Below are 27,153 nucleotides of genomic sequence, written 5' to 3' on the forward strand. Positions count from 1 at the left end.
CCAGACCTGAGACATTCCTGAACCTGGCACCTGGGAGACAGTATACCACTGTTACCACTGCTTCCCTTTTCTACCTCCTTCCCTTCTGCACTGCTGAGCTAGATTCAGTGCCAGACACCTGGTTACTGAACCTTTCGGCTGATGGGTCATCTTGTTGATAGAAACAGAGAAAACCTACAGCACAATACAGGCCCTTCGGCCCACAAAGCTGTGCCAAACATGTCCCTACCTTAGAACTACCTGACTTTACCCATAGCCCTCTATTTTTCTAAGCTCCATGTAGCCATCCAGGAGTCTCTTAAAGGACCCTATCGTTCCGCCTCCACCTCTGCCACCAGCCATGCATTCCACGCACTCACCACTCTTTGCATAAAAAATCTTACTGCTGACATCTCCTCTGTAACTACTTTCAAGCACCTTAAAACTATGCCCTCTCGTGCTAGCCATTTCAGCCCTGGAAAAAAGCCTCTGTCTATCCACACGATCAATGCCTCTCATCATCTTGTATCAAATCACCTCTCATCCTCTGTCGCTCCAAGGAAAAAAGGCCAAATTCACTCAACATATTCTCATAAGGCATACTCGCCAAACCAGGCAACATCCTTGTAAATCTCCTCTGCATCGTTTCTATGGTTTCCACATCCTTCTGTAGTGAGGCGAACAGAACTGAGCACAGTACTCCAAGTGGGCTCTAACCGGGGTCCTGTGTAGCTGCAACAGTACCTCTCAGCTCTTAAACTCAATCCCACCATCGATGTACTTGTTAATGAGGGGAATGGTACTCTGCACAGTCTGCATATTCCCGTTCCCTCTCCTGACAGTCAACCTGCCTTGTGCAGATAGGTGTGACTGCCTCCTTGCAACACCTGCATGTTAAACCCTCATCGTTCTAATTCCTCCAGCTCCACTTTCCTGACATAATCTGTAAGGAGTTACAGCCAGATGTACTTTGCATGGGTGTAGTTATCAAAGACACTGGAGATCTCCCTAACTCTCACATTATTATTTTTTCATGCTTACCTGGTTTACTCGTGGACTTCATGGAATGCTAGCTAATATCTCATATTCTCACATCTCATGAATGCCAAACCATTTATATGATCAATTCTGAACTACCTCAGTTCAGGAGTACTTAGGTATGGATAATAAATACTGGCAATGCAAAAGGTGTCATAAATAAATAAATAAAAATGTTGCAATTTTTTTCAATTTTTCATATTTGACCTCTTACCCATTATAAGCAGCGAAGTGTAAACTTTGTGCTTGTGTTCATTGGCTGTTTCTTTTCTGTCATCATAGGTCTTGTGGAAATTTGCCTGATGCATCCCCTCGATGTGGTGAAAACCAGGTAAGGCTTTGCTTGAGCAAGTTTGATTGTTACTGGAAGTCATCCAGAGTGTAAGCTGTTATGCTGCTGATTTTTAATGCCAGGACTTGCCTAAATAATTTATGTTTTAATTTTATTTTGAAATGGAGTCAGTTTGGAAAATTGTTGATTTTTAGTTTTGTCAGAAAAATAAGAGATTTAAGATCTTCTCAATAATAATATCAACAACATCCTCTCAGGACAGAAGTCGCCATCAGTATTAGAACATTTCTGCTTTTACTTTGCATGATTTACAGTTAACAGAGTGTTAAATGTCCTTTGGCAATGTATTTACCTTTTGAAATGATTGTATATTGTTCAAAGTGACATTACCTCAAGGATTTATCAAGGCAAAATTCTGCCTCAAAGTAAATATTGTTTAACGATTATTATAAGCAAACCTAAGTTTGGATGCAAACTCACGCGGACCTGTGTGTGATTTAGACCTACCGTGCTGTGCACGCATCAGTCTTTAATCAGAACAAAATTCTCCTTCGTACTAGTGCCAACATTGTGTCGAGAGTGGGGGTGTGTGTTGATTGTCGATGGATTATGTTAACTATGAGCTAAATTACATCCCATTTCTCGATCAGAGGTTTTAAAACAAAATGGGAACTTAGCTGCATATTATCATATGCATTGAACCATTTAAATCTGTTTCAACATTAAGCTGAAATACTGTAACATCACTTATACATTAACTCCTTTCATTCCAACTTCTTGACTTGTTTTAAATAGATTTAGGTTACAGTTTACAGGCCAACACAACTTATGTTTGACTTGAGCATAGCATTACATCATACAATTTTTACTCCTAACTTCAAATTGACTACAGTGTAAAATAGTAGTTGCGCGAAAGACAATGAAATGTGAGAATATTGAGATTGTTGTTCATGAATTGATGCAATTTCCTAATGTTCCTGAAAAATACATTAATTTTCCAGCTAAATCAACTTTAGTGGCAAAAGTCAAATTTTGAATTCCCACTTTTCATTCTCCTGCATGTCAATTTCAGTCCAGTGCATCTGTTGCTCACAGGAGGTTTAAAAGAATATGGTTCTGCCAATTATTTTGCATTTACACATGAATAAAGAATGTGAGGAATATTACCATCTGTGCATTTGACCATTAATTTGTATCAAATATCAATTTTGGAGATACAAGCAAATCTGACTTGCATACTTATTTCCAAAGATCATTGCCATTTCAGAGTTAGCAAAACACCTTTAACAATAATCACTAAAACATGACATTTGTCAACAAACTTTAAGATTGCAAACCATTTTTGCTTGTGGTGTTGTTTGCATTGAATTTTAAAATCAATACATTTCTTTTGCAAAGAAATATTTAAGCACTGAATAAATTTACTTTTTTATCCATTTCAGCAAAGTCATTTATTTCCCCTAGAACCTAATATATTTGCTAAGCTTTAATCGTTGATTGCTGCAACCATGGTTCAAGCAAAGCGTCTTCCACAGCAGCACTGAGATGAAGTTATGGCTTTTCATTAACCTGGAAACCTCCTATTTACATGGTTCACAGCCTGGTCTCAGCTCACTTGGAGGTAACAAAGGGTGTCGGGCCCAAGGTACAGCAGGGGGCTCACTCCTTTAGGGCTGCCATCTGAATCTGATCAGGTCAACTGTTTTAACTCCTGCCTCATTAGGGGAAATAAACAGGAGATTATGGTTCATGTAAGGATCACATTACAGAGAGCTTTAGCTTGTTCCAGACATTAGGTAGCTGATTATTTTTTTGTAGATGCCTTGCTGTTTCTCCTTTTAGTCAAGAATGCTAATTTGACTTTTTTTTTCTTGACTTTTCCTGATAAACTTGTGTTTGTTACAGATGCAAAGAATGCAATAAAATAACTTTAAAAAGTTTATAAAAAGAAGACATTTTTCACTAGCACAGCTCATCTTCTGGGGATTATGTCTGTCTACAGCAGAGACTTAATACTGATGAAGGATAGTAACTCAGCATGCAAGTAGTGCTTTGCTTCTGCCACTTAAACATTTGAAGATGGTATACAATCAACTGTTGAAGGCTCTCAGGTTTTACATTCCGGTGCAAGAACAAGTACTTCTCATTATTCTAGTCCTTTGTTTTTTTTAAGAATAAAACAAATAAGGTATCTTGTTGCTTGTTGGAATTCACAGTATCCCTGACAGCTTTTATAGTCTTTGACACATCAGGGGATGTCAGCTGATGTCACAATGATTCAGGATAGCTTATATGTATTTGAAAAGTAGACAAGGGAGTGCAATTGTTTGTTACTGCTGTACATACAATTAACTTGGCTCAGAAAGGAAGTGCACAAACTTTTGTAAAAACAAAAGTGATTCCTTGCTGATCCCCGAACAGTTCATTATCTAAGGTGCCTAAGGCACAACTGGGTCTACTATGAAGAGTAAAACTTTTCCCCTACATCCTAAAATTGCTCTTTATGACTACAAGACTGTTGACAACCATTCTTATTTGCATTCATTGGTTTACATCATTGTTGATTCTTGGCTGTGCCCCTAAATCCAAGTATTTCTGAATTAAATTGAATAAATTTCCGATTCTTTAACAACCAAATTGCCTGTCACTACCTTTTGAGAAAGATAAAACTTTTGCCATTTCCACAAAAGAGTTAAAATGAAAGTTAGTTCTTTATCAAGCTTCACTGTTTAAGTACAAATGTCCAAGATGATATCTGTAACATGGACCAGGGGGAATTTGTGGAGCCTTCCTCAAAACAAAAATATTGATGTTTCAGACTGTGCTTTCTTCCTGAAATGTATGGTGGCTTAAAACTCAATCCAAAATTACCTTGATTGCATTTTAAGCAAAGCAAAAGTTTAGTTTGCAATTAATTTACTTCCATACTGTTCATGTCAGGCAAGACAGAATCGAGATTTACCCAAGCACAATGCCAGGGATTATGAGGATAGATTGTACAAATGCTACAATTGGATTGGGATCTAATTCAATGTGATAAAGGGATTTTGTAGTGTAAATTTCGATAAGCTGCCTTTGGATGTGGTGGTGAAAGGGAGAATGGTGGCAGGTTTTTTTTAAACAAACTCAATTTTAGAGCTGGACCTAAGAGTGAAATGAGGAAGCAGTTTTCACACAACGGACATGAATAAAATAATTCTGGTTACTTATTCCTAGAAATGTACACACCTTCACAGTGTGGAGAATGAGAGACTGTATAATATCCTAAAAACAAGAAAATTGCTGTTAATGTAGTGTGTAACTTATGTTTTACAATAGATGTTTTATTACTACTGGTATCATCTTGCACGGATACCATGACATTTTACTAGTTTGTATTTTCAATAATGTTAAAAAGGCATTAAACTCCAAACAGTCTGTAAGTTCTCTTACTAGTCTGATCTACAGAGTGCTTCAGAATCTGCAGTGTTCAAAAGCTTTGTGCCATTAATGATACCCTTTTGTGGGTAATATATTTTGCAGATATCTTATTGTAGTGAAAAACAGAGGAAATGTTTATGTTCATATGCATTATTTCACCATCATGATGTACAAAGTTCTAATTAAGATTTCTTAACTACAAAATTATAGAAAATACTTTTAATGCTTACGAACCTCACTCCATCTATAAATGCAAATGGATCATCCCTGCTGTTTTGCCTGACCTGTGAACTGTGGACCATTTGGGCATTTGTAAGGAAATTCCTGGCATGGCAGAGCTTCTCTTTCCACTGAAAATTAATGTTTTGATCTTGAATTTAAATCATCTTTAATTTTCTTTGCAAAAAGTTAAATTTAGATGCATAGAAATGATTGTTTTATAGTTTGTGCCTAGTGGGTTGGATACTTGCTGAGGAAAAGCTGAAAAAGCTGAGACTATTTCTAATGAAAATTGCTTAGTCACCCACATCCATACTTTTGAGCTTATTATGTGCATTGTACTTTATGTACAATTAAGTACTTTATGTACTATTATGTGCATGTGCTTTGTGCATCTTCTTCTTCCCACCCCATTCCCCCATCCACCCATTCAAAGCTACTTAACATTCATTCCATCCAGCTTTGATCATCAAAATTTAGTAAGGGTGTTGAAAATCTTCAAAAATATGTAAAGAGATTTACTAGAAAGGTTCCAGGAATAAGGAGTTTCAGCTACAAAATGAAGATGAAAAGACCTGGGGTTATTCTCATTGGAGCAAAGAATGTTGAGTGAAGCTATGATAGAAATGCAGGTTACTATGCTGGGTTGGATAAAAAACCAGATTCACAGAGGACCAGATTCAAATTAAAAGGACACAAATAATGTCAAGAATGCTAACATGGAGCATTTACCAGAACAACTGAATATTTCTCTTCTGAAAATATCTTTTCCTGTATTTTCAATATGGGATAATCGTAATATAGACTGATGCATCATTGTCCTGATACTTTTTTTTCCATTCTCCCTTGCTATCTGCTATACTTAAGCTGCAATAAATTTTGTGTTAGAATGGAGTTAACTGACAGGGCCAATGAAACACTATGCAACTCTTTGCTTCCAATTCACATTGAATTTGCCTAAACTTAATAGGTGATCTGCAGTGCAATATATGCATTTGTGTAATTTGAAGACCAAGTTTGACGTCATTGTAAACTTGTTTACTGATGCATCTGAGACAATGGGCCTTGTATTTATCCAAACCTAATGTTGTCCGCTAATCTGTCTGTGCTATATATCACCACTCTCTGATAATAACAGTTTATAGAAGCCTGGATCACTTCCCCAATCTTGATAGGCATCCCTGAGTGAAGGCAGATTTTGGGGAACAAATTTGCCATCATCTTCGGTACACCAGTAGAGCCTTTGACTGATTGAGAAAAAGACCACAGGCCTGCACAAACTTGCCGTCTACTTGACAGCAGTGACACTTGACCTCTTGAGATTGGGGCTATCTGCTTTTGAGATATGGACTACTCACAGCAGGTTCTTTTAAAACACTGAGGAGATGCCACCAATATTATCTGCAAAATCCTAATATCAGCATCCAACTTCAGGTCAAAATCCTTGGTACTGAGAACCTAACTACATTCAGCCAAACTCCATTGGGCAGGCCTTATCATTCTAACAGCTGATGCTAGACTCCTGAAACAGACACTCTATGCCATGCTTAGTCGTGGTAAGACATTAACAGTTGGCAGAAGAAAAGCCTCCTTGAAAAGAATCCAAAATACCTACAGAATCCTGGGAATCACAAGCCCATTTCCACTCAATGTGAGTAGGTGAAATGGCAGTAAGGATCTCAAATTCATGCTCCATGGCACATAGTCACCAGTGTAAATGGCTGAAGGAGCGCACTACCTCAAGGTCTATGGGTATGTCTCACCTCATAACTGGAGGAGTCTACAATTCCCACACTGTCACTACAGAACCAGAATGAAAGAAAGTCACCATCAGTCCCAAGAAACTTACTGAGAAGGACAGTTAAAAATCTGACACCAGCTACAAAAAATAGTATTTTGACATTTCATGTTAGGAACAACTTAAAGCAGCTGAGAGGCAGAAAGTAGAGAAAGAATTTTCCAGAGAGGATCAGGATAGCTGCAGCATAGCCTATAAAGACAAAACAGGAAAATTGCAAATATGTGATGGGGTGTCTGGCTGGAGGCAGTGAGGAAGGAAAGAGACTAATGAAAGATGGAAGTAACTATTAAAGCTTTAAACTCAAGGTCTTCTGAACGATCAAGTTCTTCAGTCAGGAAATTTTGGCGAATAGCACTTTTTACAAGTTCAGAACTTTGGAGTAGGTGTCAGGATTGAAGATAACTGGATTTGGCAAAATTCCATTTAGTGTGTACATAGATTTTTAGAAAGCAGCTCAGCAGTCACCCAAGTTATGTTGGATGAAGTTCATTGCAGCTAAATGTGGTGTATTCTTGTGAAAACAATAAGGAAAGATGTAGAAGGTAATTTTCAAAGGGTACAATTTAATTTGCTAAATAAGATTATTTAAAATATGATTAATTTCAAAAAGGTGAATTACTGTACCACCAGAGGCAATTGAAGGAATCAGAATCAGGTTTATTATCACTGACATATGACATGAAATTTGTTAACTTAGCAGCAGCAGTTCAATGCAATACATGATCTAGCAGAGAGAGAAAAATAAATCAATTACATATATTGAATAGATTATTGAAAAATGTGCAAAAACAGAAATACTGTATATTAAAAAAAAGTGAAGTAGTGTCCAAAGCTTCAATGTCCATTTAGGAATCGGATGGCAGTGGGGAAGAAGCTGTTCCTGAATCACTGAGTGTGTGCCTTCAGATTTCTGTACCTCCTTCCTGATGTTAACAGTGAGAAAAGGGCATGCCCTGGATGCTGGAGGTCTTCTATCATGAATGCTGCCTTTCTGAGACACCACTCCCTGAAGATGTCCTGGGGACTTTGTAGGCTAGTGCCCAAGATGGAGCTAACTTGGTTTACAACCTTCTGCAGCTTCCTTCGGTCCTGTGCAGTAGCCCCTCCATACCAGACAGTGATGCAGCCTGTAAGAATGCTCCCCATGGTGCAACTATAGAGGTTTTTGAGTGTATTTGTTGATATGCCAAATGGCTTCAAACTCCTAATTAAGTATAGCCGCTGTCTTGCCTTCTTTATAACTACATCAATATGCTGGGACCAGGTTAGATCCCCAGAGATCTTGACACCTAGAAATTTGAAGCTTCTCACTCTCTCCACTTCTGATCTCTCTATGAGGATTGGTATGTGTTCCTTCGTCTTACCCTTACTGAAGTTCACAATCAGCTCTTTTGTCTTACTGACAGTGAGTGCCAGGTTGTTGCTGTGGCACCGCTCCACTCGTTGGCATATCTGATTCCTGTACACCCTCTCATCACCACCTGAGATTCTGCCAACAATGGCTGTATCGTCAGCAAATTTGTAGATGGTATTTAAGCTATGCCTAGCCAGACAGTCATGTGTATACGGAGAGTAGATCAGTGGGCTAAGCATGCACCCCTGAGGTGCACCAGTGTTGCTCGTCAGCGAGGAGGAGATGTTATCACCAATCCATAAAGACTGTCATCTTCTGGTTAGGAATTCGAGGATCCAATTACAGAGGGAGGTACAGAGGCCCAGGTTTGGCAACTTCTCAGTCAGGTATTAAATGCTGAGCTATATTCGCTGAACAGCATCCTGTTTGTGTTTGTAGGTGTTTATGTTGTCTAAGGCCATGTGAAGAGCCATGGAGCTTGTGTCTGCTGTTGACCTATTGTGATGATAGGCAAATTGCAGTGGGTCCAGATCCTTACTGTGGCAGGAGTTCTGCCTAGTCATAAGCAACCTCTCAAAGCATTTCACCACTATTGATGTGAGTGCTACCGGGTGATAGTTGTTAAGGCAGCCCACATTATTCTTCTTTGGCACTGATATAATTGAAACTAGAACATTTGAAAGAGGGTTGATTTTATTTTGAATAAAATCAATATATAATTTGATAGCCTATATGAATTCATTAAAGAAAGATATTTTGACAATTTTTTGAAGGAAGTTAGTGAGTGGATATGTAATCTTATTAAAATGATAGCCTAGAAGGAAAAGAGAAAACATTGGTAGAATGTTGGTTAAAGGTCAAGAATGAGAAGGCCAGGGTCATACTGGTTGGATTGAGGATGATAGCCATCAGGGTAGATACTGACACTACCTTGTTCTCTGCACTTTTTGATAAATCAAGTCAAAGACTTGAGACTGAAGATGGCAGAATCTGGAATGAAAAATAAGTTGCTGGAGGATCTCGGTAGGACAGCAGCATATATGGAAGGAAATCGGTGACCAGCTGTCTTCCCTCTCCTCTTTCAATCTCGATGAAAGGTGTCAACTTAATAAGCCAATTGTACACTTCCCTCCACAGATTGTGCCTGATCTATGGAATCCATTTGTAGCATTCTTTTTTGTGCAAGATAAATCAAGACTTGGACAGAGAGAGCATTCCCCCAAAATATGCTGATGTCAGAGAACTGAGGGGGCCAGGAAGACAAATAAGTGGAAAAGATAGCTGCTATCTGATTTGAATCACTTAGAGGTTATGTATTTTGGAAGGAAAAGCAAGAAATTGAAATGTGCATTTATTGGAGAGACTTTGAAGATTGTAAGTAAACTGAGTTCTAAGGGCTAAGATACATAATTCCTTGAAAGCATGCATGCATTTCGATAAAGCAATAAAAGTGTTCAAAAGCATTTTGAGTTTTGTAAAAGATTGTGAGAGTAAGGAAATCAAAGTAAATTCAGTTTCAAAGTAAATTCAAATTCAAAGCTTTCAGCCATCATTTCAAGTGGAATTGCAATTTTGGACACTCATAAAAAGGATATGAAAGCCATTGTAGGTTTATCATAAATATTGACCAAGCTGGTGCCAGGGTTGTGAATTTAGAGTTATTCTGAATGCTTGATTCCAAGATCTGGCCATTTTCAATTTAGTATGATATATATATTATATATACTATAATTGATTTTGTTTTATGTTGAACAGTGCTATCAGAGGCATAATTTAACAATCAAGTTGCTTCTAATAAGGGTAATTTTTAATCAAAAAAGTAATAATAGTTTTAAGTTTATGCAAAGCATAGGATGATCACTTTATGAGTAATAGATTTTATAGGTTAATAAGCTCTGTGAAGAAAACCCATCCCAAATGGTTGTATTGCGCATTATATTTGCCAGATTTGTCTAATAATAATTTCACTTTCTTGGAGAAAAATGTGATCTTAATTCAGCTACAGATATAATGTAACAGATGTTTAACTTGTGCTTTTAATTCTGAAAACTCCACATTTAATAGGTTTTTGGGTCACCATTCTATATAGTTTACTATGGCACCTTTTGCAGTAACATGTGAAAAAAACGAAACAAGCCAGTGCTTTAGGCACTATTGTAAATGATATGAACTGCTCTTTTACTAGCCGTCTTCCAATAAAGATAGTATAAATTGGCCTTGTTAAAGAATATCTTACATAAAACTACACATGTGCAACCAAAGTTCTATTATTATTGAATGTAATCCTTACTAAATCAACAATAAACACTAGTAATAAAACCAGGAGGAAAATAGCCATTGCTGGTTTGGAAGAAATATTTGTGTTAGTTAATATAGCCACTCTTTACCATATGATATTTGTATATTTTCAGGTTATTATATGCATAATATAAACAGTTAGCTACTTTTAGGTTCCCCCCTCCAGTACCAATACAACCATATATAGTTTAATGAGGGAAAGAGCTAACATTATTACATCTTCATGTCTACTGAAAGGAAAGAATGCCTTTTACCTCTCATTTCAACTGCAAAATTGTTATGTCACAGTAACTCTTATTTTTAAAAGAACAAATGCAATAATTCGTGTCTACCAGCCTATAATTTAAATTTTACAAGGAATGAATCTGGGAAGGTGACAGAAGTTTGCATTTGGTTATCACAATACAATTAGTTTCAAGGGAAATAGCTCTGTTCCTCAGGTTGAGGTTCTCAACTGGAGAAAGGCCAATTTTGATTATATCAGTCCTAATATGTATTAGGACAGGTTGTTTTCGGGCAAAAGTGTGCTTGGTAAGTGGTAGGCCATCAAAAGTTTTGAGAATAAAAACTTGTAGGTGCCTGTCAGAATAAAAGGCAAGGATAACAGGTATAGGGAACCTTGGTTTTCAAGAGATACTGAGGCCCTGGTTAAGAAAAAGAAGGCAGTGCATAGCAGATATAGGTAGAAAGGAACAAATGAGGTACTTGAGAGAAATCAGGAGGCTAAACGAAAATCAAGAGGATAAAAGGAAATCCGGAGAGTTAAAGGAAATCGGGATAACTAAAAGAAGACATGAGGTTGCTCTAGTAAAGGTGAAGAAGAATTCTAAGGGCTTCTATAGATATATTAAGAGCAAATAGTTAGCAAGGGACAAATTAATCCTCTGGAAAATCAGAGTGGCAATCTATGTGTGGAGCCAAAAGAGATAGGGGAGATCATAAATGGATTTTTTGGATCTGTATTTAGTCAGAGAATGGACACAGAGCCTATAGGTGTGAGGCAAAGCAGCAGCGAGGTCATGGACTCTAGAAATTATGGAGGAGGAGGTACTTGCTGTGTTAAGGCAAATTAGGGTGGATAAATCTTCAGAGTGACAATGTCTTTTCTTGGACCTTGTAGGAGGCCAGTGCAGAAATTGCAGGCACTAGCAGAGGTATTAAAACATCCTTAACTGTGGGTGAAGTGCTGGAGGATTAGAAGATAGTTAACAAAGAGTCCAAGAATAAACTGGGAAATTATATGCTGGTGAGCATGACATCAGTAGTGGGAAAGTTATTGGAATGTATTCTAAGGGACCGGATATATAAATACTTAGATAGACAGGGACTGATTAGGGATAGTCAACATGGCTTTGTACATGGTAAGTCATATCTAATTTATCTTACAGTTTTTGTGAGGATATTACCGGGAAGGTTGATAAAGACAAGGATGTTATCTACATGGAATTTAGCAAGGTCTTTGAACAGGTCCTGAATGAGAGGTTGGTCAAGAGGTTCAGTCACTTAGCATTTAAGATGAAGTGGTAAATTGGATTAAACATTGGTTTTGCGGGGGGAAAAAACAAGAGGGTGTTTGTAGATAGTTGCCACTCTGACTGAGGCCTGTGACTAGTGGAGTGTTGCAGGGATTGTGCTGAATCTGTTCTTGTTAGTCATCTACATCAATAATCTGAATGATAATGTGGTTAACTGGATCAGCAAATTTGCAGATGACACCAATATTAGGGACGTAGTGGGTAGCGAGGAAGACTATCAAAGATTGAAGTGGGATCTGAACCAGCTGGTAAAATGGACTGAAAAATGGCAGATGGAATTTAATGCAATCAAGTGTGAGGTGTTGGATTTTGGAAGGACCAAACAGGGTAGGTCGTACACAGTGAATGGTAAGGCATTGAACAGTGCAGTAGAACAGATTGATCTGGGCATACAGATGCATAGTTCCTTGAAAGTGGTGTCACAGGTAGGTAGGATCATAAAGAAAGCTTTTGGTACATTTGCTTTCACAAATCAAAGCATTGAGTATAGGAGCTGGGATGTTATTTTGAAATTGTATAAGACATTTGTGAGTCTTAAATTAAGAGTTTTGTGTGCTGTTCTGGTCACTACCTTCAGAAAAGGTATAAGTAAGATTGAAAGAGAGCAAAATGTTGGAGGAACTCAGCAGGCCAGGCTGCTTTTAAGGAAAAGAGTAAACAGTTGATGTTTCAGGCCAAGACTCTTCATCAGGACTGGAGAAAAAGGATGAGAAGACAGAGTAAGAAGGTGGGGGGGGGGGGGGGAGAGGAAAAAGAAATACAAGGTGGTAGGTGATAGGTGAAATCAGGATAGGGAGAGTGTGAAATAAAGCTGGGAAATCAATTGGTGAAAGAGATAGAGAAGTGGAGAAGAGAGAATCTGATAGGAGATGACAGAAAGCCATGGAGGAAAAAGAAGGGAGAAACACCAGAGGGAGGTGATGAGCAAACAAGGAGAAAAGGTGAGCAAGGGAAAAGGGAATGAAGAATGGTGAAGGAGAGGGTGGGGGCCATTACAAGGTTTGAGAAATCAACGTTCATGTCATCAGGTTGGAGGCTACCCAAAAAGGATATAATGTTTTGTTCCTCCATTTTGAGTGTGGCCTCATCGTGGTAGTAGGGAGGGCCATGGACTGACATGTCAGAATGGGAATGTAAAGTAGGATTAAAATGGGGTCCACAGGAAGAACCCACTTTTTTGGTGGACAGAGTGTAGCTTCTCGGCGAAGTGGTCTCCCAATCTATGTTGGGTCTCGCCGATATACAGGAGGCACTGGATACAGTAGATAACCCCAATAGACTCACAGGTGAAGTATTGCCTCACCTGGAAGCACTGTTTGAGGCCCTGAATGGTAGTGAGGGAGGAGGTGTATGGACAGATTGCAAGGACGTTCCACTTACAAAGTTAAGTGCCAGAAGGGAGATCAGTGGGGAGGGACGAACGGACAAGGGAGTTGCGTTGGGAGTGATCCCTGCTGAAAGCAAAAAGTTGGGGGGAGGGAAAGATGTACTTGGTGGTGGGATCCCATTAGAGATGGTAAAAGTCTCAGAGAGTTATGTGCTGGACATGGAGGCTGGTGGGGTGGTAGGTGAGGACAAGAGGAGCCCTGGCCCTGGTGGGATGGCGGGAGGATAAGGTAAGGGCAAATATGTGAAATATACGAGATGCAAGTGAGGGCAGCATTGATGGTGGAGGAAGGGAAGCTCATTTCTTTGAGGAAGGTGGTCATCTCCCTCATTCTAGAATGAAAAGCCTCATTCTGAGAGCAGATGTGGCAGGGACGAGGAATTGAGAGAAGAGGATGGCATTTTTACAAGTAACAGGGTGGGAAGAGGTATAGATCAGGTAGATGTGAAAATCAATGGGTTTATAAAACTTATCAGTAGATAAGCTATCTCCAGAAATAGAGAGATCAAGAAAGGACGGGAAGTTGTCAGAAATGGATCAGATAACTCTGAGGGAAGGGTGAAAGTTGGAGGCAAAGTTGATAAAGTTGATGAGCAAAATACAGGTGCAGCAAGCAGCACCAATTCAGTTGTTGATGTAGCATAGGAAAAGTTGGGGAGTGATACCTGTAGAGGCTTGGACCATAGACTGGTCCACTTAGTTGACAAATAAGCAGGCATAGCTGGCAAGTGCCCATGGCAACACCTTTTGTTTGAAGTAAGTGGGAGGAGCCAAAGGGGAAACTATTTAGAGTGAGGACAAATTCCACTAGGATTGTAGAGTGGTGGTGGAAGGGAACTGGTTAGGTGTGGTGTCCAGAAAGAAATGGAGAGCTTTGAGGCCATCCCGGTAGGGGATGGAGGCATATAGGGACAGCACATCCATAGTAAAAATAAGATAATGGGGCCAGGGAAGCTGAAATCATTGAAAAGACCAACAGTGTGTGAAGTGTCATGGATGTAGGTAGGAAGGGACTGAACCTAGGGGGATAAAACTTGAGTGGAGGTATACAAATACAGTAATTCCCTGAAGCATGGGGAATGAGGGGAGATTTGATACAAAATTATGAGGGGTCTAGACAGCATGAATGCAAGGAGGCTTTTTCCACTGAGGTTAGGTGAAATTACAATTAGAGGTTATGTGTTAAGTGTGAAAGGTAAAATCTTTAAGGGGAATATGAGGGAGGGTTTCTTCACCCAGAGGGTGGTGAGAGCATGGAACAAGCTGCCAGCGCAAGTAGTGGATGTGAATTGGACTTCAACATTTAAGAGAAATTTAGATAGGGTACATGGATGGCAGGGGTATGGAGGGCTAAAGTCTGGATGCAGGTCGGTGGCACTAGGCAGATTAATAGTTTGGCACTGACTAAATTAGCCGAAGGGCCTGTTTCTGTGCTGTGGTATTCTGTGACTCTATAACTCTATTTGCCAAATCTCATTTCTTGTGTGAGAAGTTCCATGAGGCACCAAACATTTTACAAAACACAGTTGTAACTTTAAATTATTATGGATTTATGCATGTGACTCTGAAAATCTAAAGAGAGCTGCAGCTTGGCACCAATTTCTTGCCAACTCTGAACACTAGATCAAATATAGGGTAAATTTTACAATAAATGACTTATGTGGCCTCATTACAAAAGAAAAACCTGTGGGAGACCATCCCTGTAGGTTGGCAGTGAACATTATACAGGTCCACAATTCCTTGTCCGAAATACTTGGGGCCAGTTGCATTTTGGAATTCAGAACTTTTCGGATTTCAGAATGCCTCCTTATTGGTTCCGGGATCCCCCGTGGATACCAAAAAAACATGTATGTTCAAGGCCCTTATTTAACCTAGCTCAGTGTAGGTGGATTTTAGGACCTAACGGAGCTCCAGACCTACACACATCCTCCCGTATACTTTTTTCCCATCTTTTTATTATCATTATTAATAACAACAAAATAAAATTGGTACATAGATAATGGGATTACAAATGCACATATTTAAACTAACTATAAAAGATTACAAAAACAATGATTACAGTATAAATGAGTATTCCCACATCGTAAAAAATACAATATACAAATAGACAAGGCAAACCTAGGTGTATCATAATATAAAATAAAAAGAAAAAATAAAAAGGAAAAAAGAAAAAAAAGAAAATTTATTATGCAAAAACTAATCTAAAAATCTAATAACTAACAGAAGAAAAAAAACAAAAAAGAAAAAAAAGAGAAAATAAAAAAGAGAGAAAAGAAAAAAAGGGCTGTTTATAATATCTCACAAAAATACAAAATCATCAGTGTCATCAACTCCGATCCTCTTGACATATATGAAAGCAAAACTGGAAAATCAAATAGGCCTGGAACAGGGTCCTATTACATCACATGAAAATATTGAATAAATGGGCTCCATATCTTTTCAAATTTAGTAGGTGTCAAATGCACCACTTCTAATTTTTTCTAAACTTAAACATAACTTAGTTTGAGAAGACCAATGAAATACAGTAGGAGGATTAATTTCCTTCCAATTCAACAAAATAGATCTTCTAGCCATTAGTGTAAGAAATGCAATCATTCGATAGGCGGAAGAAGATAAATGAAGTGAGTCCATCATTGGTAAACCAAAAATTGTGGTAATAGGATGAGGTTGTAAATCAATGTTCAATACCGCAGAGATAATATCAAAAATATCTTTCCAATATTTTTTCAAAAGCGGACACGACCAGAACATATGAGTTAAAGACACTATTTCAGATTGACATCTATCACAAATAGGATTTATATAGGAATAAAAATGAGCCAATTTATCCTTGGACATATGGGCCCTATGTACAACCTTAAACTGTATTAATGAATGTTTGGCACATATTGATGATGTATTAACTAATTGAAGAATTCTATCCCAATTCTCAATAGGAATACTAAGGTTAAGCTCTCTTTCCCAATCATTTTTTGTCTTATAAAGGGGCTCTGAACGTATCTTCATGATTATATCATAAAGTTTTAATATAAGCCCTTTCTGAAAGGGGTTTAATTCAAACAAATTCTCCAAAATACCTGAAGACACAAAATTTGGAAAAGTAGGAAGTACGGTATTTAAAAAATTCCTAATCTGTAAATATCTAAAAAAAATGAAATCTAGGCAAATTATATTTATTAGATAATTGCTCAAAAGACATAAAACAATTATCCAAAAATAAATCAGAAAATCGTAGTAATCCCTTAGTCTTCCAAGCTGAATAAGCTCCGTATACTTTAAATAATCTCTAGATTATTTATAATACCTAATACTATGTAAATAGTTGTTATATTGCATTATTTAGGGAATAATGACAAGAAAAATGTTATTTCCGACAAAAGCATTCAAAAAAAAATACTCAGCTTCAAAGGAACTGAATCAAACACATGGTAAATGACTTACTGGAATAAATGTAGAACATCACTGTCACTATAAAACTTCAGTAACTTGTCTTTCTGTTTCTTTAAACCATATACAGTAGTAGTTCCGACACCATATTCTTCAGTAAGATGCCACCACAATCAAGCTTCTGCAATAACTCCACTTTCTGCATTATTGATAATGATAGATGCTTCCTTCTCTTTTTCTCATTGTTACCCATAAGGGTATCTGCAGCTCTTTTTGATATTTTCACAGTGAAATTAAACACAAAGTCAACAGCGAACAGCAAATGCATGTGTAACTAGTACGAGCGCTGAGCCACAACTGACGTCTGGCGGCATCTGCTAGTGCTGCCACGTCACACCTGAGTGACGTCAGCTGTTGATGAAAAAACCTTTGGTTTTTGGAGCTTTTTGGATTTCAGAATTTCAGATAGTACATGTACTCACCATGTTTTGTCATTTTTTGATTTATTCAATTGTGTTTCATAAAAATATACTATTGAAAAATTCTAAGAAGTTTTGAATTTAAAGAAGTTTTGACACTTTAAAACAAAATAAACAAAATTAATGTGCACTATTTAAGCTTGTGCTTTACATGAAATTATCTTTTTCTGTTATTTTATGGACACTGAAATTCAAAACATAATATGGCCCACCTCAGCATGCGCAAGAGACATGTTTATGTGCATTTCTTTGTTAGTTTGGCTATTAGTGGAATGACTGGGAGCTTAAGGCATTATCTTTCATATACAAATCAAAAATATTTGGAAGTTATTTTAAATGTAACTTGATGCATGCAATATTCTTTTGCAGCACAAATGCCAGTACAGATATAATGGCAACACGAGAAACTGCAGATGCTGGAATGAAGTGCAAAGAGTAAACTGCTGAATGAACTGAGGCGCAAAAAGCAAACTGTAGGCTGACCAACATCTGTGGGAGGGAGAAAGGAATTGACAATATTTCAGGTGGGGACAGTACATTAGGGCTACATCTAAACAAGAGAAAATCTGCAAATGCTGGAAATCAAAGAAATACACGCAACATGCTAGACCGAATTCAGCAGGCCAGGCAGCATCAATGGAAAAGAGTGAACAGTGGACATTTTGTGCTGAAACCTTTCATCAGGACAATCCTTCGTGATGAAGGGTCTCAGCCAAAAACTTCAACTGTTTTCTTTTTTTCATAGACGCTGCCTGGCCTGCTGCATTCCTCTAACATTTTGTATGTATGACTACATCCATTTTATTTGCTTTTCACCTCTTCTCAAATGTTTCCCATTATCACTCCTTCCTTTTAAGATTTCTACACTGATAGTCTTTGTGCTCCTGCTTATCAGTCTCCAGCTGCATCTGCCCTTTTGTTTTTAGCTTTGCCTGCTTCTACTTATTGCCCACCTGTCTCTGTCTCCCAACTCCACCCCTATCCCTTCCTCATCTGGCTCCACCTGCCAGTCATGCTTTACCCTTCAGTCCATGGTGTCACCTACTGGTCTATCTCATTTCTTCCCTCTCCTTTTATATCGATTAACTTTCCAGTCCGTTCTCCGTCCTGATGCAAGATCTTGACCCAAAATGTTGGTCATTTTTTTCCCTCACAGACGCTGCTCAACCACAGAGTTCCTCCAGCAGTTCAGCTTTTGCTCCAGATACAGTATAAGTCCTGTCATCGGATCATTTATGTTTCTTTTGTAATCTTGTAGTTACTGAAGTGTGAATACTGCAGCAAGTAGCTTGAGGCAGTGAATGAATGGATATGATAATAATTCTGTGCAATTTAGGTTCTAAGTGCAGCCATGTTGTTTCATCTGCTTTTCCAGCTGTAGTAAGGACATAACATTTAAAAGGAATTGGAAATATGTATTATATCATTGATAGCAATGTTACCCTCAGTGATATATAGATAATGTTAAGAATGACTTATACCCAAACAGAGGTCTTGTACAATCATGGAACTGTTTGGGGAGTGAAGCGTCACTGCCGTTTATGCTGTTAGACATTGTGCTATAGCAAGTAATAACATGCAAATCCTGCCACAGCTGTTGTGCATCCGATTATATCTCTAACTTCACATGGAATTGACTTTTTCCTCTGATAATGGCTTTCTGTAGGTCGAATCTCAACTTCTTGTAGGGTTTAAAAAAATTATTTAAAGGTACAGCATGGTTACAAGCCCGAGCCTGCATCATCCAATTAACCTATACTATCCTGTGTGTTGCTGAAATGTGGGATGAAATCGGAGCACCCAGAGGAAATCCATGAAGCCTCAAAAAGAATATATAGACTCCTTATAGGCAGTGGTGGAATTGAACCCAGGTTACTAGCTCTGGAATAGTGTTACGCTAACCACTACACTACCGTGTAGTGCTGAACTGCTATTCTTGAATGCCCCAGATGTAGCCCTCAGCAGACTATGAATCTTCTGGTTCTTCCATGGCCTCTGGGGAAAAAATTAGTATGTTCTCGAAGGCACACCCTCATCCATGCAGGTTTTGATGAAGTTTGTGATTGCCATAGCTTATTCATTAAGAACCAAAGATGAATCCCTGAATATAATCCGGTCCATCAATTAATGCAGTCCTGTAAGCACTTCTCCACCTCCCTTGACCATAGTATATGCTGGAAGAAGCGCTACAGCCAGATGATCTGGAGTGCTCATGCAATGTTTAGTTTTGGTGTTGTTTTATCACATTCCTCACACAGTATACGAAAAATTTCAAAGTTCTATGTAAATTTATTATCAAAGTACATATATGTCAACATTTACTGCCTTGAGATTCATTTTCTCAAGAGCATTCACGAAGGAGCACAATAGAATTAATGAAAAACCACACTTAACAAAGACGGGCATACAACAAATTTGCAAAAGACAACAAACTGTGGAAATACCACAAAAGAGAAAAAAACACACAAAATAATAATGATAAATAAATAAACAATTAATATTAAGAACATGAGATGAAGAATCCTTGAAAGTGATAGGTTGTGCAATCAATTTAGTGTTAGGGTGAGTGAGGTTATTCTGTTTGGTTCAAGAGCCTTATTATTGATGGCTAATAACTGTTCTTGAACTTAGTGGAGTAGGACCTGATGGTACCTCCTTCCTGATGGTAGCAGTGAGAAGAGAACATGGTTTGGATAGTGGATGTCCTTGAAGATTAATGTTGCTTTCCTGTGATAGTGCTTCTTGTAGATGTGCTCAGCACAGGTATTCAATATTCAGCAAGGTATCCCATCTGGGCCAGATGTTTTCTGTGGGTTCGCACTCCCGAAGGATGCTGTTACATTGGCCTCAGAGATTGAAATCACAGGGTTGTTGGGGGCTGTTGAAGTTCGTGAAGGTACCTCCATCTTTTGTTAGTCAAAGTGAGCGTAAAAGACATTCAGCTCATCTGGAGCAAAATCTTGTTGTCACATATGCTGCTTAGTTTTACTTTGTGGGAGGTGTAGCATTCAACCCCCTCCTCAGCTGGTGGGCATTCTTCTGTGATTCACATTTGGTCTGGAATTGCTACTTCCATGTGAGATGGCATTCCAGAAGTTGTATCTGGAACTCTTACATCTTACTTGGTCACCAGACCTGAATGCCACTGATCTGGCCCTCAGTAGATTTCAGATCTCTTGGTTCATCCAAGGTTTCTGGTTGGGGAAGACTCTTAATGATTTTGTGGGGACACACTCAACCATGACTATCTTTATAAAGTCTGTGGCAACCATAGTTTATTTGTTCAGATCCTCTGAGTCCTTGAACATGGTCCAGTCCACTGACTTGAAGCAATTCAGTAGCTGCTCTTCTGCCTCCTGCAGCCACCTTTTTGTTGTCATTCCCTCTGGAGCCTTGCTTCTTAGCCTCTGCCAGGATGCAGGTTGGAGGAGGTCAGCCACAGTTCAAAGTAAATAATAATAAAATGCATATATGTCACCATATACAACCACAAGATTTATTTTCTTGCAGGCATACTCAAAAATTCCAAGAACCATAATAGAATCAATGAAAGGCATCACACAACAGGGTAGACAAAGTGTTTGGAAATCTGTACCCAAATAGCTCTGGAGATTCAAGTGCTAAGTATTTTCAAGATAGAGATGAATAGATTTTTAGATATTATGAGAGGTTAAAAATTAGTTTTGACATAGGTTTTACTGAGATAATCGATCAAAAGTATTTTTATTAGAAAGTATAAGAGACGCAAGGGCCAATTGTTATACTCCTTTTATTTTGTTTAATGTTCTAATGTTCTTATTTGCTTCCTTAAAGGACTTTGGCAAAGGGATGCCACTTTTTAAAAAGTGAACTTCAAAGAATATAAAATTTTTAAAGATCTGCATTTTGAGAAATTCATCATGCTAAAATTGGGCATGGATAGACCTTGCTTTATTGTCTCAATGTATGAAAGAAAATTGATGGCACTGCACCCTCAATTGTGACCAGAACAATAAAAATGATTCTTGCCTACAACAGGCAAAATTCATGTTCTTGTTCATACATTTATAATGACTAAGAGCAAACTAGATTGAATGACTGAAAGAAACAGCCCTTGGCAAGAAAGAGACATTAAAGTTTTCTTTAGAAGTAAAAGAACAGAAGTTGTGCAGATGTGTCTCAAATGATCATCATGAATACTTTATGTTCTTGTATGATCTCTTATAGATAACGGTATCCTGCTGGACTTACATGTTTATGTTAAGTTAAAGTCACTGTGCTGAATGAGTCAAGACTATTCATAACCAAGACTGCAACTGAGAACCCTAAAGTTTATTTTGCACAACAGCACTTTCATTTTAGATGTTCAAAATTGATATTTTCTATAATGTATTTATTCAAATTATTGTTTTCATTTAAAACACCTGAAATGCATGAAGGCAAGCATGCTGTTTCATCTTCCACTGAAAACACACGTGATGGTGATTTATAGAACACTGACACATTTTAAACTTTACCTCACAAGGCTTGAAAGTTGGAGAAATTTCAGCTGAAATAAAGAAGTCACAATAGGGCATACTCAGTAACCAAGATAACTGTTCATATCATTAAAATGTGAACAACTTGAAACCACTTTTTTTGAAAACTTAAAACAATGTATTCTGCTGGATCCTGCCTACTGCTTTGGTGATTTTGATGGAACTGACAAAATTCAGCCACTGGAAATTAAAATTATTAACTTTATAAAATTATTCCAGTCCTTAAAGTTTAGAAAGCTGAATCTGTTTGCTCATATGGCTGCTGAATCAGTACGGGGTTCGGTAGGTGAGATACAGGCTTTCTTGAATTCCCAGAGCTGTACTAGGAAAGCATTGACACACAGTTGAAATCTTAGGGCAAAAAATTTGGAGGCAAAAGGGAAGGGGAGCTACTTCTGTGTATTATTTTGAGTTAGCTTAATAGTTTTACTTACTTTACCATTTTAAAGCTTAAGTACTTACAAGCACTTCATTAATCAGTTCAGTTTTAATGTTGGAAACATTTAAAATAAGAAAACTCAAAGTTTGTGAAAGCCTGGCCTCTTGCTCTGTCAGCTGTCAGACATTAATTTTCATCATTTTAGACAATTCTGAGACTGAAGAAGATTTCCTTCTATTGCCGTTCTGAGATTCTGAGGAGTCAAAGATGCCTGTGTGTGAATTCCTTCAATGTGGATGTTGGTTGGACACTGGCTACCACATTCTCTTGACAGAGCAAGATCTGGATGTAATAGCTAGGGCCATTTTGAAGACAGGGTCTTTTGTCTGTGCAGTAATGAGATGAATGTGGGAAGATCCTGGGCAGTGATTCAAAGGATGGGGTCAAAACACCCAGCAAAATAGGACTTAGTATTATTAATGGTGAACCATTTAGGAGAAGGATTACAAAGGTTATTCAGTTTGACTCTGTTACAGGAGAAAATTTCAAAGTTCTTTCCTCCCAAGATAAGCAAGCAGTAAAACAAAAATATAATAGCCAAATATTTTCAGACCGCATGGGTTCATGTCAATGGTTTTATATTAGAGAACTTTGCACCTGTTTTAACCATTGTTCTTCAGGCTAGATACTAAACATGCTAACGTTCCCATTATCACTGAAATTTTGCAAGCCACAGCTGAGCTACACAGGACAATCTGCCTTTATGAGGCACCCTGTTTCTACCTGTACCTTGAGCTGGGAGACAATGAGGATGGAAATGCACACAGGTCATCAGTAGATTTGTGGAGCAAAGAGGATTAAGTCTGTACATTTGGATGCCACAAATACAAGAGATTTAAAACTCCTGATTTCCCGCCAGAAAAAGAAATTGCCTGGCTTGCTGAGTTCTTCCAGCATTGTTTGTTTGTGTGTGTGTTAATGACTGGTTAAGCTTCCAAACATTGATACAAATTAGGAAATGCAGAAGCAATTTACACTCTTTCCATTTGTATCCTAAATTTCCTAAATTTGACAGTGATCGCTGTAATATATGGAAGTATTTCTTTTAGAGCAATGATACCCCTTTGAACTACGTATAGACTGATTACTTAGCTGTGCAGATTGATCTGTTGACTACTCATATGCATTTATCTGCTCTCTCTTGCATGTCTGCTTTTATTTAATTGATATGTAGTTGCATAGACACAACAATGATGAGTACAAACCTGAATGTCAGAGAATATCATCAACAATTATGGGATGAGACAGTGAGAGGAAAGAGATAAACAGTACGGAGAAGGCTGTCATGGACACTGACAAAGAAACACGTGAGTACTCATGTAGTACACAGTGAAAGACAAGCACCAATAAAGTTAAAGTGTAAATAACTTGGCAATGGCTTTAGTCGGGGAAGTTGACGAATTTGATAGTGCTAATGAAGACTGGGAGTTGTATAATAAGAGGGTTGAACTTGTATTGTAAGGCAAGCAACGTGGATGAGGTAAAGAATCCACACTTAGTAGCTTAATGAGTACTGAAATGTACAGTCTCTTATGCAACTTAGTGACTCCTGAAAAGCCAGCAAGCAAGACGTTCAATGAAATAGTTGCAATTTTATAAAATCTCTTGAGCTGTAAGCTGCTAGTAATAGCTGATAGATTTAGATTTCACAAAAGGAACTAGTCAAAGAATGAAAGCATTTCTGAATACATTGCAAAACTGTGCAAACTTGCCCAATACTGTGATTTTAGAAATGGCCTCTCTGATGTATTAAAGGATAGGCTTGTATGTGGTATGGAGAGTTAAAACACTCGAAAGAATCTACTGTCAGAAAGAGACCTAACCTTAAAATGGGCATTGGCCATTGCAATATTGTTAGAGACAGCAGCAAAGAATTCAGAAAACTGCAAAAATGAGTTTAGAATGTGAAATGCACAAAATGACCCTGAATTGCGCAACAAGCCAAAAATGCCATTGATGTGGCAAATCCTCCCATGATGCAAATGACTGTTGGTTCAAAGAAGAGGTTTGCAGAAAGTGTCATGGACAAGGTCACAAGAGACAGACAAAAAGCACAACCAAAGAGAAAAACTACACAGAGAGTAAAGTTTCAAACACAAATTAAATAAATGCATGAAGTAAATGCATGAAGTGACTGAATGTGAAACAGAATAAGACAAAGGTGAGCTGTCATGCCTAGAACTGTACAGTATTATTGAAGCAGATCACAAAATCATATGGATCACAATAGATGTGTCTGGTGCAAAACTGAAAATGGAGCTGGATACAGGGTCAGCTTTGTCTATAATTTCAGAGGCTAACTACGACAAACTGTTTTCTAAGCTCTCAATCTGTCATCAACAGGCAACCAGAGCCCAATGGTAGCACTAACTAGAGTTTGTCACAACTGCTTAATGCTAATGAGAAGGTATTAGAGAATCTGCCTGAAGGACATCTGCTGACAGTCAAGATGAAGAGTCTCGCCCAGAGGTACATGTGGTAGCCGAGAATAGAGAGACAGATTGAAGACTTGATCAAAATCTGTTCGGGATGCCAAAAACTTCAAATATACCCCAATTCACCATGGCAAAGAGTGCATATTGATTTTGCTGGGCCATTCATGGACTCCAGGTTTCTGATTGCTGCGAATGCTCGTTCAAAGTGGTCGGAGCCATACCAATGAAGTCAACCACCTCAGAAAAGACTGTTTCCATTCCGAGGACTATCTTCGCCAGAAGTAGATTACTTGAACAAATTGTGAATGAGAATGGATCACAATACATGTCAGAGGAGCTCATGCTATTCATGAAGAAAAATGGCATCAAACATTTCAAGTCAGCTCATCGCCACACACCAACGAATGGGGTAACTGAAAGGTTTATTCAAGCATTCAAGAAGTCCATTAAAGCTAAGAACAAGAAGGGCATTTCTCTACAGCACAAGGTAGACAATTTCTTTTTTGTGTATTGGAACTCTGTTCATGGGATGGCAAATCAAAAACTACAATGCTGTTTGTGAGAAGGAATCTGAAATCTCACGTAGACCTCCTGAAACCTGAAACCAGACCTACGGAGCAAAGTGCAGAATAAACAGTTCAACCAGTTGCCAAGTGAAGTAGCAAGGAGCCTCGAGGTTGGACAGGAAGTCCTAGCATGTGATTACTGAGAAGACAAGTGGATTACTGAGGTACACGGGATATAGGAGATCATACATGGCGAGGTCATATGGACTAAATACTGGATGCTCAACCAAAGAACACACTTGAGTTGACTGCACAAGAAGATGGATACGTTACAGCCACTGGACTTATCTCTCAGTGTTGATCATGTCACTGACAGCAACGTGACACCGGCAACGAGAACATTATCTTTGACTAGACTCTTGCCAAATCCGATGTCACTCCACATCCAGAGGTGCTATCCTGAAAGAAACAGAGTGCTACTCAAAAGACTGAATCTTCAGTATAGTGAAGTTAGTTGTGGACTGTTGCTGTGAAAGCATGTTTATTTGAATGTAGTTTGTGAAAGGGAAACTGAATGTTTCAAGATCATAAAACCATAAATCATGGGGGCAGAATTAGGCTGTTCAGCCCATCGAGTCTGCTCTGTCATTTCATCATGGCTGAACCCCAATCCCATTCAACCCCATACATCTGCTCTCTCACCATATCCTTTTGGTGCCCTGACCAATCAGGAATCTATCAACTTCTGCTTTAAATATACCCACTGACTTGGCCTCCACTGCAGTCTGTCACAGAACATTCCACTGACTCACCACTCTTTGTCTAAAAAAAAGTTCTCCTTACTTCTGTTCTAGAAGGCCGCCCTTCAATTTTGAGGCTGTGCCCTCTAGTTCTATATACCCACACCAGAGGGAATATCCTCTCCTCATCCACCTTTTCTGGTCTTTTCAACATTCAGTAGGTTTCAATGAGATTCCCATGCATTCTGCAAAATTCCACTGAGAACAGGCCCAAAGCTGCCAAACATTTCTCATATGTTAACCTCTTCAGTTTTGGAATCATCCTCATGAACCTCCTCTGGACTCTTTTCCAAAGACAACACATCCTTTCTGAGATGAGGGGCCCAGAACTGTTGACATGTACAGTTTTATGTTAGATTTATCGAAAGGAGAAGAATGTGTAATCTACAAATCTGTTTCTGTTAGAGCAATGTCTCTCTCTCTCTCACTCACACACACACACACACACACACACACACACACCAGTTAAAGTCACCTCCCACGTGCATGCTTTTGATATGTCACTGCACAGACACAACAATCACTATTTCTGTATCATATTAATAGTCTCATTTTTGGAACACACTTTTATGTAGACTTGCCTTGATGGCATTGACTAGGTCATTTGCATATATCCAAGCCATCAAAATATTCTAGCTGCTCTTGGCTGCAGCCTAACCTGTGAAGGTACTTGGCTGCTTCCCAAATCTGTCCTCACTCTGCCAGAGCCTGGGGAAATGGTACTTCAATTGTATACAATCCAAACATAGGAAGTCAAAAGCTGCCAACCTCGCTAACTTATTTAAAGTTTCTGACTCTAACTTGGAAATGACATAGCTGCTTAGCCCTTATCTCATCTCCATCCCATTCTGTTCTACTCAGACATTTTACTCATTCCTCACTTCAAATCATTGAACTGGGGCATTTTGAGACGGTATTCTGCTATTCTGTTATTTATTCTTGTTCTCCATGGTTGTGTGTTTTGTTTACTGCCCCCTCTCATTTTAAGCATTTAATTTATTTCCTTTTGGTTTGGAATCTCCTTTCACTCCCCTTTTAGACAATGTATTTGTATTTCAAGTCACTGTAGGGGAGAAAAGGGCCTTTTTCTTGCTGCCTTAGGTTCTTTTGCAAATCATGTGCCATTTCTGCTCTGGTCTCCAATGCTTCTGTTGATAGTAACAATTGATTCCTATTTACTGTATTCAAAATACTCATGATTTTGAGCACCTGTATTAAATATTTTAGACCTCTGTGCTTGAAGGTAAAAAAAAGGCACAAGCCTCTT

General features: G+C 38.4%; 1 protein-coding gene across 2 annotated transcripts in view; it reads left to right on the plus strand.

The window, feature by feature from the left end:
• Positions 1 to 27,153, plus strand: part of slc25a21 (solute carrier family 25 member 21) — a 410,375-nt gene that overhangs the window by 306,152 nt on the left and 77,070 nt on the right. For both annotated transcript variants that reach the window (XM_059956647.1, XM_059956641.1), the window contains one exon: positions 1,300 to 1,348. In XM_059956647.1, coding sequence (XP_059812630.1) covers positions 1,300 to 1,348 — 49 coding nt within the window. The remainder of the gene's footprint in view (positions 1 to 1,299; positions 1,349 to 27,153) is intronic.

Source organism: Hypanus sabinus, chromosome 2, assembly GCF_030144855.1.
Source record: "Hypanus sabinus isolate sHypSab1 chromosome 2, sHypSab1.hap1, whole genome shotgun sequence".
Taxonomy (NCBI): Eukaryota; Metazoa; Chordata; class Chondrichthyes; order Myliobatiformes; family Dasyatidae; genus Hypanus; species Hypanus sabinus.